Raw genomic sequence first — 13,838 nt, 5'->3', positions numbered from 1 at the left:
AAAATATTGAATATAAGACTATAACATTTGGTACTGACATTAACATTGTCACGTGGTACTGACACTGTCACGTGACACGACATAGACTTAACACTTGAAAAAAGACTTAAGAAAATCTGAAAAAAAATACATAAAAAAAAATAGGAATCGACACATGACATATCATATGTACAAATCTAACGAAAAATACCTAACTGAATCGTTTTAACGTACATTTTAATTTAATTGGACCCAATAAAAATAAGATGACCAAATTAAAAAAATTTAACAAAAATTGAGAAAAAAATTTAATCGTGTATATATTATTTATATTTATATTTATATATTTCATTACTCTTAAAATATACTTTTACATTAGTTAAGAATCGTGATGAAATATAATTTAAATATTTCTCTTTCTTATGGTATTTCAAGGTGTTTTTAAGAATAAAATTGTGATAAGAGTTGACACTTCAACTATACGATAGATAATACACTGATTTACCCTAACAATATTAGATTAGTCTCTTAGACCTTAACTGATAGAGTTGTTACCATACGTTTAATATCATAATTACTTTTCATTTTCTTTTTCTTTTTTCACTCTCATAATATGTTTACAAAAGTTTATCTAGACATATTATTAATTAACCAACTACAATCTGTTATGATTTAATATAAGTATGATGGTAGTAAATTTTAGATTAACACTAGAATATTACAATAGAAAAAGTGTAGTACACAATTATTTCGTGCAAGCGTATGAGAAATCGTTAGTATAACAGTCAAAAGAGAATCACACGTTCTAATGCACCAAGATAAGAAGAAACATTATGTAACTTTTTGAACCTGAATTGCATAAGCTTTAATCTCTATTTCTCTCGTTTGTCTTTCAAGAGAATGTAAATAATCTTCCCCGTTTGATTCTTCCATCTTCCCTACTTTATTTTTCATTATTTTTTTCGTTGTTTTCCACTATTAAGCTTACCTATATGATTAATTATACGTGTTTACGTTAGTTTTGGGACAAAATGAACTAAACCATTAATTTATTTTTCTTGTAACATAAAATCATACAAATTAGTCGAATACATGTATAATATTTATAAAAAATTATACACGAAAGTACATAAACACTATCTTAATTCTTAAAAGGATAAATTATTTAAAATAAATTAAAATGTCGAAAGAAATATACAATTATTTGTAAAATATAATCAAATTTCAAGTTTTCATCAGATAACTATTTGCATTCATCCATAAAAGAGTTAATGTTATGAAACAATGTGCACTCAATTATTTGAAGACATGAACTTTGAGCTGGATTAACTTCTCAGCTTTTTATTTCAAGAGCATCTAATTAAACTATTGAGGGGCAAAAGCCAGATTCCATACAAGTCAACATTTTTTTGGGTGGTACAAGGCACACAACATATAGGGTGCCGAATGGTGATGAGAATAGAAGCACATAGTAGTCTATCTATAAGTATATAAACACATTTTTATTAGAAGATTTCTGATAAATGTTATGTCGTTTATGGTACATTGTACAGAGAGGGGCTGTTCCAGAACCTCCAGTGGCCGGGTGGAACCGTGGAAAATCATTTTCACGCTCAAAATCCAAGCTCAGGTTTCTAGTATTCGAATTCCGAAGTTATTAATTGCAATGGCTATTAATGGTACACCAACAACAACAACACGAAGCTCACAAATTGGTTTTGAGGATGCCACCTGAACTTGATTTCCTCTTTGCTACATAGCATGTATCCTGTTATTTATTTCCTGCACGCATTTGAAATGTATTATGGTAATGCCAAGTTTTGAAGTCAGCAAAGAGTGTTCATCGACAAGTACAACAATAATATTAGATTTTTAGCCATAAGTACTCATCAAATTGAAACTAAAATGGTCTGAGGTAAGCCTAACTACCACAAGGGTTGATTGAAAGTCTTGATTTTGTACTGAGTATTTAAAATACACTGATATTTGTACTTTAGAAATCTTTTTAATAATATATTTCAAAATATCAAAATAAATATTCATTATCAGTATATTTTGAAGACACAAGGGAAAAATAATACAGAAAAACAGACAGAGAATCCAAATTCAGATGGATTGATCCTTAGCATTTCAAGGTACAATCAGTCTAGTAAATAAAATTTTACAGGGATATATAATCAATCTAGAATACATACCAAGGAAGCTTAAAAGTATCTTTCCACCATCCTTGTTTTGAGCAAGTTGCAACAATTTTGTTCAACCGTACAATGACCTGAGAAAATGTTGGCCTGACAACAGGAGTTGGATCCCAACATTCCTCAATCAACCTGCATAAATTAAGATAGTTAGACCGTTTTAAAATTAAACTGAAGCATGAAGACTTGATTTTTTAAGTTTAAAAGGCACTAACTCTTTCAAATCCGGAGGATAATGTTTTGTTTTGATCTTGATTGTCGGTCTTTTTCCCTCTAAGCACAGTAGTTTCACTACCTCCTCCGAGGGCTTGGGATGGAAGGGAGGCGTTCCCTCTAACATCTGGGTCCATAAATGATACATTAGATTAAAAAAAGTGTTGAATTTCAACTAATAGACAAATAATATGCTGAATACAGTGATCAACTAATAGACAATCCTAAACTTCAAAAGTATTAAATGAATCTAGAAAATCTGAAAAGCTTGTTTCATGAAAACAGAAGTGCATCAATCATCTTAAGGAACTACATGATAAAACATATGAAAAAATGTCAAGAAAATGTTGTCAAATTCATTATCCTTCCTCTCAGCACCCAATTCAAGAACCTTATCAAGAGAAAATTAATTGTAAACTAATTAATCTGATATAATAAACATCATAACAGATTGGCATTATTATGTGTTGCAAAAATCAGGTACCTCATATATAATGAGACCAAAAGAATATGCATCCACACTTCTATCAAATACTTCATCTTTGTAAATCTCCGGTGCCACGTACAAGCCTGCAATGAATACAACCAAATCAATAACCACGAAATATACTTTTATTTTAGCAATTCTAATATGCAAATATATCTTGAAATGCTTTTTTCTTTCCATTTTTTCAAAAAGTATGCATTTTCTTTTATATTTTGCATTTGTTGGGCAAAGGGACCATGGTTTAGAGATGAAACATGTATCGAACTATCAATGAGGAAAATTTCTGTTATCAAAATGGCAGTTTCACCTTTTGAAATCTCTACCGCTATTTAAAAGAAACCCCCCGCCATATTGTCCAATTTTTGCTTTCACCAAAATAACAAAACAAAATATAAACAGTTATTCATAGCTGCAACTATCTTCAAGAACACTTCATTACAACAACAAAAAATTGCCGGACTGTCTAATATCCTATTTAACAATAAAGAATACACAATAAACATGTATATCTTGTTAGACCCATTCTATTCACATTTTTTTTCATTCTTCCTGCTCTGAATTTTACCGGTGCATTGTGCAATGCTTGTGATGTAAATGAGAAGATGCACAAGGTATCAGTTAGCACAGCCATTCCATAGCACACCATAAATTCAGCAAATCCAGAAGTAAAAAAAAGGTTTAGAGAAGAAAAGGGTTTGTTGGGACAAACTTTTCCATAAAGATTTCTAGAGAAGAATAATAAAAGGAAAAAATGAAATAATTTTTTTATAAATTAAAATTAGTTTATGCACAGGTTAAAAAATAAAAACTTAGAAAAGTCATATATGAAAGAGCCTCAAGAAATTAGCCTATACATAAAATTAATTTAACTTTTAGGGAATTCAATTTTTTTTTTGTCTTATTTTTCTCACCTAAAAGTTAATATGAAGTTTGTCTAAAAAAACCCTTCACCTCAAAACTGTAATAACCTGTATAAGACCATCAAATGGGATGGTGGTAAAGTATCCGCAATGGAAAAAATCTCGACATCCCAAACGATGAACAAAAGTTCCCTATCCATCCCCTTAAGTCCAGCAAGTTTTGACATAGAATTCTAAATGAATAATTAAAAGTATATATTGAACTTAAGATGTAATAGGAAGTAATTTAAAGAAGTTCCTCGACATCATTCTATCATTGTTCATGGCCTAAAACCCAAGCTTAGGGCAGCTAATGAGACTTGTCATATCCAATTTTAGAGGGTATAATTCATCCAGGAAAAGGATTTTCCTATTGCAATCACAAATCTGATATGTTCAACCAGTTGTAACTAAACTGAATCTGAATGCTAGAAAATGGGACACTGGATTAGAAAAACTTCCAAACACTGAGGAAGGAGAAGAAATCAAACAAATTTCTGTTGAAAGTATTCAAAACTTACTTGAAAGATCAATGTTAGGATCAGGGTGCACCAGCTTTGCTTGATCAGGTGAGATGAGAGAAAATCTCACAGTGCCAAATCCACCTATCTTCAATTGCCCTCCATTATCCAGCAAAATATTTCTGGCACCTTACCAAAATTTCATATATTAAAGGAACAGTAATCCCATGAGAAAAAATCTAATTCAAAATGCACTCAGTCATAACTAAACATCAGATTGTATCAAGTGATCTTACTTTGGCTTTAAATCACAGTGAATAATCGGTTCTGGTTTGCATTCATGAAGATAGTTCATACCCCTGCCAACAACAAATTATCAAGACAACTAGCATAAACAATCTAGTAGAATTTCCAATAAAATTGTAATCAACTAAGAAAGGTAAGAAAATGACTTTAGGAGCCTTTTGGAAATCAACGACCATGTAAGAGATAATAAAAGTAAGAAAAGGGAATGAGTTTTTTCAAAGAACCGTGTAGTTCCTTGAAATGGTTACTTGCCTAGCAACATCAAGAGCAAAACGTAGAAGTTTTGATGGGGACAAACGCCCTTTCTTTTGTAGATAGCTTGACAGATCACCCTGAAAAAAAAATTGATATAAACAAAGAAAGTGAGTTGGATACAATCATACGAGAACTTACTCTGCGATGATAGAGAGGGACAGAGAGGATGAGCTTACCTTAGCATGGTACTCACGCACAATCATCATAGGTACATTTTGGGTTACAGCTCCAACAAACTGGACCAAATTGGGATGTCGCACCCTTTCTAATAATGTGAGCTCATGTTTGAAAGCATTTCTGAGTGAATTGTTGATATTGTGAAAAATTAGAGCCAAGGTTGAGTAATAAAGTACAGAAAAAAAAACAAACAGCAGTTCGGGCCATCTACGAGACCAGAAATCAAAGTGAAAAGTAGTGACGTATACAGTCAGACAGGAACTTAGCCAAACAACATCAAACAACCTGATTGATTGGCAAGAAGCATATCATACAATCACTCTCACAAACGTTTGCTAAGATATGTACATACATGGAATCAGGATCTGTATAACTGTCCTTGTCAAGTATCTTCACTGCAACCTTTGTGCCATTCCATTTAGCTACTTGATATGTTCCCTGCAAATAGACGGATCAAACAGCAGTGAAGAACTATACAAACAAGTTTAACAAACATCATTGTTTAGCTTATAAATTGTCAGATGTGTATAGATCCGTGAACTCGATCACACAAAGCGTCAACACATTAGGTACCAACAATTAGAAATGAAAGATCGAGGAAAAAGAAAAAAAAAATGAGATGGTTGCCAAAGGGAGCCCAGTGCCACAGGTCACGAAATATGGCAAAACAATTATTTAATGCGTGCAGTAAAAAACACAAAGTGACACATTACTGGTCATGAAAATCACATTACTTGAGCAAAATGCTCAAGCATATGCCCATTATCATAGTTGATCAACTTCAAAGTAAAAATATGCTCCCTCAGAGTCATCGTAGTTGTCTCAATTGCAATAATCAACTTGCATCTTTCATGAATAAATACCATGACCGGGTGGAATCCCAGTTGAATAATATCCCAGAAAAGGCATAATTATTAATTAATCAAATAAAATATAACCAAGTGAACAAAATCCAATCACAGTTCCCAGCGAAAGCAAGAAAGAAAGAGAAACATACTTTTGAAATACCATCGCTCTTCCGAACCTGTAGCTCTAACGGGTTGAGTTCATATTCCGGAACTTCACGAGGATTCGCAACGGTCATTGGTGTCTTCCTGGTTTTCTAACACGTCAAAGATAATTAACCAGTAAGTCGCTAAATTCAATCCGACATATTTACCACCATTTGTTTATTCATAACAAACAAAGAATGGTAGCACAATACCGGCACTTTCGCTCCACGAGCCTTCAACATGTAATAAATCTCTGTATTTCCATAATATTTGGCATCGGCCGCCGCCTGCACATCCACACATCCATCACCACTTAACACAGAAAAAACAAATCAATTTTAACCTTAAAGCAATAATTTATTATAAATGTACTCAGAATAATATTTTTACATTTTCATGCAATTAAAAATATTGATATGTTCCATTAAATTAATTTTATAATATCTATCTCAAAAAATCATTAAAACACCATTTTGATTCATTGACAATTCCTAAAATTACGATAGTAATAAATTTAATTGTCATGCCCTTTTTGCATTATCAAATCTGCAACAAAATTGAATCTGAGGATTTCGCGGTTTAGAAATGCCGAATCCTCTAAGGCATTTATTCCATGTCACACTTTCTGGAGAAAGAGGAGCACATGAGGCGGAAGATTTTGTAGGTAAGTGTCACCTTCAAGTTACTGACTTTTACATATACTATCTTTCAAATCAAAATCCAGTACTTCCTATCATATTTTTTATAAACAATATGAAAAAACTCTTCAAAATTTTAGTGATTATTATAAAATATAATTATTCATATCTATGAAACACGAACTCCAACCCGGAGAAAAGTATTACCTGGTTCCAAGTACAAATCTATTCTGATTTCAGTAAAAAAAGAAAATTATAAAGTATTTTGTATGATTGTGATATAATTTTAATATTTAAAAGAATTAATTGTGAAGAGTTTTCCAGAATTTAAAATTACCTAATAATGCAATACTAGATGTACTCTGTGAATTACTAAATGATTTACCCATAAATAAAAGATAAATGAACAGTCACGAGCACATAGTCATAATATCCATTTAGCACTCTAACTAAAATAAATAAATAAATAAATAAATAGATAAATAAATATTCAGACGTTGATATGGCGTTGTGTAAAAAAAAAATAGCTGGGACTACAAATAACATGATATAATATTATATAATAATTTCTCTTAAATAAAGACCAGATCCAACACATGCAATATGTTTGAAGTATAAAACAGAGTGACACCAAAAAACATGATACGTCTAAAACATGAAATATAAAAACACCCCATGTGTCATATATTCAACTTTTTTCAAACAACCCATCTACTTTTTTTAAGTGAACCATACAAAAAGTAAGAGACGTTTTATATTATAATATATTATAAGCTCATTATTCTGATGGCTAAAGTTAATTGACAGGCAGAACGAAAATTGTGGAACAAGTATGGGAAATGTGTATCACAAGTCAAAAGTTGACGGTTTAAATTATCAGTGCATTTAAATTAAATTAATAACAGTAACATATAAGATTATTCTATAATAAATTAATAATGGAGTAAAGGAGAGAGGAAATTACGGTACTGCCCCAGCGGTCGCGAGCGTCGATGTTGGCCTTGCGCGTGAGGAGGAGCCGGGCGACATCAGCGTGGCCTTCGCAGGCGGCGATGTGGAGGGCGGTGCGGCCGTCGAGGTCGATACTGTTGACGTCGATGCCTTCGTTGAGCAAATCCTCAACTCCCTTGACGTCGCCTCGGCACGCCATGAAGAGCAGCTGCATGGTGGAGTCAAGGTTCTCGGGCACGGTGAGCTCCGCCTGGTCATGTTCGGGGCTCCTCCGTATCGGATCCAACGACGACTGCCGCCCGAAGCTGAACCGCTGGTTGTTCCGGCGTGGATCGAGCGAGGCCTGGCGCGTGAACTGCCGGCTCAGGGTCTTCCGCAGCGACCCCGATGACAACTGCCGCGAGATGCCGCGCTTCAGCTGCGCGGCAATGTTTTCCATGGCCGCCGCCGAAGGATTCCGCACCAAAAAAGCTTCTCACAATCAATCAATGAATCGACGAATCAATGAATGAATCAATCAATCAACAAACAGATAGAGTGCTAGCGAGCGTGCTCTACATGTTGGAACGGATCCAACCTGCAGCTTTGATTATGGTATTGGAAAGTTTACGAACCGAATCGAAGGAAGCGCGAGCGAGCGAGGGAAAATAATAACCACGAAATCAATAACAGAATTTCTTTATTTTTATCTTTGGATTCATCCTTCATTCTCTCATCACTCACACGTTTCCATTTTAAGATAATAAAGCCGTGGTTGTCTCTGTCTCGCTCCTTTTCTTTTCCTTTTTCATCTCTTCTAATTAGATCATGGCTCTGCCTGCACCCTCTCCCTCTGTTGGGGTAGGTTTCATTGACTCACCACGACCTCAATCACTCAATTTTTCCTTTTTTTTTTTCTTTTCTTTTCATTTCTTCAAAAATTAATTATCGTTGAAAATTCAAAACACGCGTTGATGAAGAATAATTAACAGCCTCTTTTCTTCTGCAATTATTCTTCTCCCTGTGATTATAATTATGTTTTAAATTCTTTTATATTGTTTTTCAAAAGAGTAATAATAAGAAAATTAAAAAATGCTCATCCACACACTGCAACATTTTCGTTGGATTTGCACGTGGAACTTTGTCTTCTTCCATGCAGAAGAAGATATATAGCAATTTTACAAGTACAAGTAGATTGAATTAATTAATTAGCTCCCCAAATTTGAAACCATGAAATCCAAATTATGATTCAATTCATGGGGTCAGCCACAACTACATAATTAACCTTCTCAAATTAAGTACAAATTATGTCCACCTTCATTAGTTCTTATCGTGACTTCAATAAAAAAACAGTAATTAATCATGTCGGGTCTTATACTCTTACATTAATTTTGTCTTCTTATTTTATTTTTGTAAACACTTGTTAATTATTCAAAACTATTCAAAATCACTCATTTTAATTGGTTTAAACTTGTTATTTAATTATTATTTCGTTTTTCAAATGTTATTTTGTTACATAACATCATATTTTAATGGGTTAAATATATATTTTCTCTTTCAACTTTGAGTGAAGATTGAAATTAGTCATCCTCGAAACTTTGAACCAATTTAATCTCTCATATTTAAAAGTGCGTAGATTTAGTCTTTGAAACCAAATTTTGTTAAAAGTTTATTTAATGTTTTAAATGTGCTTCTCAACTAACATTGAAGCGAAAATGTGTCAAATAGTATAAACAAATTAAAATCTTGTTAAAATACTAAATCCACACATTTATAAAGTTGAGAAACAAAATTGTTTCAAAATTTTCAAAAACAATTAATTTCAATTTTTACTAAAAATTAAAAAATCAAAAACATATTTAACCATATTTCAATCCTATAAAACTATAAAGTTGACCTAGTAAAAGTTAAGAAGAAGAATAAAAGAGCTTATGGTTCGACTTCTTCCATTAATATTTAAAAGATATAAAATTTGTTTAAAAGATTTGAAAAATAAAATATAAAAGATTATAGCTTCAAATTCTCTGCTAACAAAACCCCGACGATTAACATTTATCCATAAAAGTAAAAATTTTAATTCGATGATTATCTATAAATCATATTACATATATATTTATAGTTGAAAATATCACATTATTAGAAACAAGACTAATTAATATATATTTTAAAATGATTATTTTTTATTTTTTATTTCATTTTCAAAAATAAATCCCTAGCAATCACTCCTCACCTAAAAAATTTAATCACTCTTCACCTAAAAAATAGAAAAGTGGTCACTGCCATAGTCCTGGTGGACCAACGCATTCTAAGTCATTGATTTTTGAAGGTCTTCTTTTTGTATGTTGCAAGGGACAAAGAAAATAATGGACACCTGTTCAAATGTCGTTTTGTGTTGGTGTTACTAAAGTTGTGCAAGTTGGATTTGTAAGACATCTATCCAATTGAAATGTAACACACGAATAGGGATTCAACACTGTCAGCATAAACTTTTTTTTCTCTCTATTGAATGTTTGATGTTTGGTTTCAGAATAAAATGTTTTGTTTGTTTTCGTTGCTTTTAGAAAGGAAACAAATAGTAGTGCGATTTTTTTTGGTGGAATGAAGTTTAGTACAACTCACGCACGGTTGACCCTTTCAAACAAAAATTATACATTTCAATGTAAAAAGAGATTGGGTGAATTAAAAATATTTTATAGTTTTATATAGTATGATTTTTCTCATTTTCAACTTTGAATGTTGAATTTTTTTTTTCTTGATATATTTGTTGTATTCGATACTTATTTGTCTTCTCTATGATATTTTGTTTATTTGGAATATCTCGTAACAAAATTGGGTTGGAAATAAGACGACAATTGACGACATTATATATATATATATATATATATATATATATATATATATATATATGGATAATATTTTTTATTTATTAATGGTTCCATTTAAAAATAATTATATATATTAAAGTTATTTATAAATATATTTTTAAAAATTTAAACTTAGAATACAGTTTAAATAAAATCACAAATATAACAACCTTAAAAAAATAGAGTTTTCTTATTAATAGAGTTTCTATCTAGAGTATTAGGCAAATATGACCAAATAGATGTAAGATATATACAAAAAAATGCATAAAATGTAGTTGTAGTACATAATATCAAAGTTTTGGTGAAAAAAGAATAATTTGTTTATGTAACTTGGACCAAAACGTGAAGACAACTATTTTATACAAAATGTCCAAATATGTTAGACAACACATTAGAGACTCTCGTTGAAACCATTCATCCTAGGATCTATTCTTACAAGTCTATCTGTTCACACATATATGATGATCATTGCAAAAAGCGAAATTCAAATAAACACACAAACAAAGCAAAGAAGGGTAATCTAATTATAATTTTTAACATATAAATATTATAAATTTACAAACTAAAGTAGTCCTTGTTACTTACAACGCAAAATCATGCATTCTTCAAAAGAACAAACAAGTCACGTATATGATATAATATTATAGACTCAGTATCGTGATTTATGCATTGACTTAGACACAAGAAGCGTTGCATCTGTCACAAAAGTCGACTATAACAAAGGCCCTAACTTCACTTGGCCTAACCAAACCGATTAAATTCCTCTAGACATGGTAAGTTACTTATGACATCGTTAGACAAATAGTACAACCCTTAATCACGACATAAGAACATCTTTCAACTCTTGCCACCTAGACTACTATCACACTCTATGTGAGTTTGTAAGTCTAGTAGAGTATAAGATGACTTTTGTCCAACACGTATCCCTAGTCAATGCATAACACTAAACCAACAAGGATTAAACCCTAAAAGCACAAACCTCATACAAACATACAATTCAATAATTTCCATCTTTCCATTCCATTCCTCTACTTCCATATTGATAACATCATCATAGTTCCATATAAGACACCTCTTTTAGCATCAACTATTTCAACCCATACATTCCTTTACACCATCTTAAAAACTACAATTATCTTAATTCTCAATAAACATTACCATGTGGGTAAACACGATTAAAAGAAAATAGCCAAAGAACAACATATCACACATAGTTCATTTATCACATTATCATATAATCTTAAATTATCACATCATGCCATACATATGTATTTTATCTAAATCCAAGCTCATCTCATAACATAAATCACCTATTATTTTTTCAAATTACATGTTAATAATTACTCATTTATTTTATTGTATTTACATAACATTCAATTACAATATTTCCACTAAGTATACCAAAACGACCAAAAACATTTCTCTAACCATGAATCTTAAATTGACAATTCCAACAGTCAAAATAAAGAATCATGTGTATACGATGAACTGTGGAGATTTCAGCTCGATCTAACATTAACGATCGAGAATCTCAATCTTCCTAAGATGACTTGGACCAAAAAAACAGGGTGACACCCAATGTTAGGAAAGTGGCCCTTACACTAAGCCCCTTGAAATTCACAAACTTGCACATTTTAGATGGCGCTCGGCAATCTTGTGGCATTGCCTGATGTTGTATCAACGATCAATCTCGATTCAATTGCTTTAGGACACCTAATATTCCAATCTAGGTCATTTTAGGTTTTCTTTAGTAGAAAAATCATTATTTTGTTTAGCTCAAAATAAACCTTAGATATGGTAGATTGGATGATTATAACACAATCAAATCAGACCACAAGCAAAACCTCAATCAAACATATCACTCCATCCAAACCAAAGTCAAGCAACCCAACAATTTAAAAATTTAAAAACCCCAACACACTTCAAATTCAATTATTCAAATAATAGGAATCAAACATGTAGAGATTATGATCAGTTCCTCTCACCTTGGTTATCCTTTTTCTTACAAGTGCTCCCTAGTCTAATAATAAAGTATTTGTTTGACAATTAGCATGATGTTTAATGTCATAAGTTTAATTCATAGTCAAATAATTATCAGTGATTTTTTTTTCAAAATTCTAAATGTTAGAAACACAACATCAAATAATAAATTTATAAAAAATAATCAAGTTAAAATTTAAATGATAAAATAATACTCTTAAAAACTCAATATAATTTAAAAAGTGAGTTAAAAAAAGTCATTCTCGTATGTGAAGTTTGAAACACAAAAATACCCAGAATAGAAAACAAAAACTACTCGTAGAAATAATAAAAAGTAGGAATTGAAAACAAAGAAAGGAACAAATTCTAAACTATGAAAGCTCCATACCATATCCATGAGAAGAATATGTTTTATTTGAGAAATAAGAATAAAGGTTAAATTATAGAGGTACCAAAATGGATTAGGCTCGACGAGTAGATTCATCAACCCGTTAGAAAAAGGTGGGCCGACTCAGGATATTGAACCCATTAGCCCATATCAACCGACCCATTTGGCTTGGCAACCCATTGGGTCGTAGACGGGTTGGTCGCAGGTTGACCCGTGACTTATTTACTCTTATTGTCGCGGTACACATGTCACACAATAAGGAGAGGACACATGTCATATTTCATGAGTGGTTGTGACATGATTAGTTTGTAGTGTGATGAGGGAAAATGGACAACCCAAATGATTATAATTTACAAAGCTGGCCATTGAATATCCATTGGAGTAGGTATGAGGGTTGAGATTGTAGTGTGAAAAGATATGCAAGATCTATGGTTGGCTTGTTAAATGCCTAACAATGACGTTATAATGGCTTTTAAATGGAATTAGTAGTTATGGGCAAACTATGAGTCAAATGAAGAAAAAATAACATATGGAAGGTGTTGATTAAGATTCTCCTTTTTGATGAATGGAAAGACAGACCGATGAGGAAGGAAACAAAAACTAAGATATGGAGAATTTGTAATCAATAGATATATTTGGTTTAAGATAGCAAGCCATGGTTCTTCTAAAATAGAAGTGTGTAGGTCCATGCCACTTAATGTAGCTAATCAGATGTCACAATTTTCCTAAAAAAATAAGGGATGACCTAGCCCATTTAGGGACGAGACATGTTGCATTTTATGTCATATGTTATGTTGACAAGCTAGATCATCCCAACCCATTTTCCACGGGTCAAAAATGGGTTGGGCCATGGCGGGTCGGACTGATTAATTTTTCCACCCCTAGATTATATATGGTTTTAATTCCTAAATTTAGACACGAAATTGGAATTCGTTCTTGTCCCAAACTTTGATATATTTTGGTTATCAAACTTTAAAAATGAATAAATATAGTCTTATTAACTCAATGACATTAATTTCTTTTGAGTTAAATGACGTTTTAGAATAACATTTGTGTTGATAAATGTCAAATGAT

At 31.8% G+C, this 13,838-nt stretch overlaps 1 protein-coding gene across 1 annotated transcript; it reads right to left on the bottom strand.

Annotated features, from left to right (window-relative positions):
• Positions 1-1,275: 1,275 nt before the first annotated feature.
• On the bottom strand, positions 1,276-8,422 carry LOC114178477 (integrin-linked protein kinase 1-like). Its single transcript, XM_028064408.2, has 12 exons — positions 7,567-8,422; positions 6,177-6,251; positions 5,970-6,074; positions 5,325-5,410; positions 4,972-5,092; positions 4,793-4,872; positions 4,531-4,593; positions 4,295-4,416; positions 2,872-2,957; positions 2,390-2,514; positions 2,175-2,306; positions 1,276-1,761 (listed from the first exon to the last, which is right to left on the bottom strand). The coding sequence occupies exons 1-12, from the start codon at positions 7,990-7,992 to the stop codon at positions 1,755-1,757; spliced, it is 1,428 nt and encodes a 475-aa protein (XP_027920209.1). The 5' UTR covers positions 7,993-8,422; the 3' UTR covers positions 1,276-1,754.
• Positions 8,423-13,838: the final 5,416 nt, after the last annotated feature.

Source organism: Vigna unguiculata, chromosome 3 (genome assembly GCF_037176805.1).
Source record: "Vigna unguiculata cultivar grain cowpea cultivar isolate G323 ecotype 2 chromosome 3, ASM3717680v1, whole genome shotgun sequence".
Lineage (NCBI taxonomy): Eukaryota > Viridiplantae > Streptophyta > Magnoliopsida > Fabales > Fabaceae > Vigna > Vigna unguiculata.
This window is presented reverse-complemented; position numbering and strand designations above follow the sequence as displayed.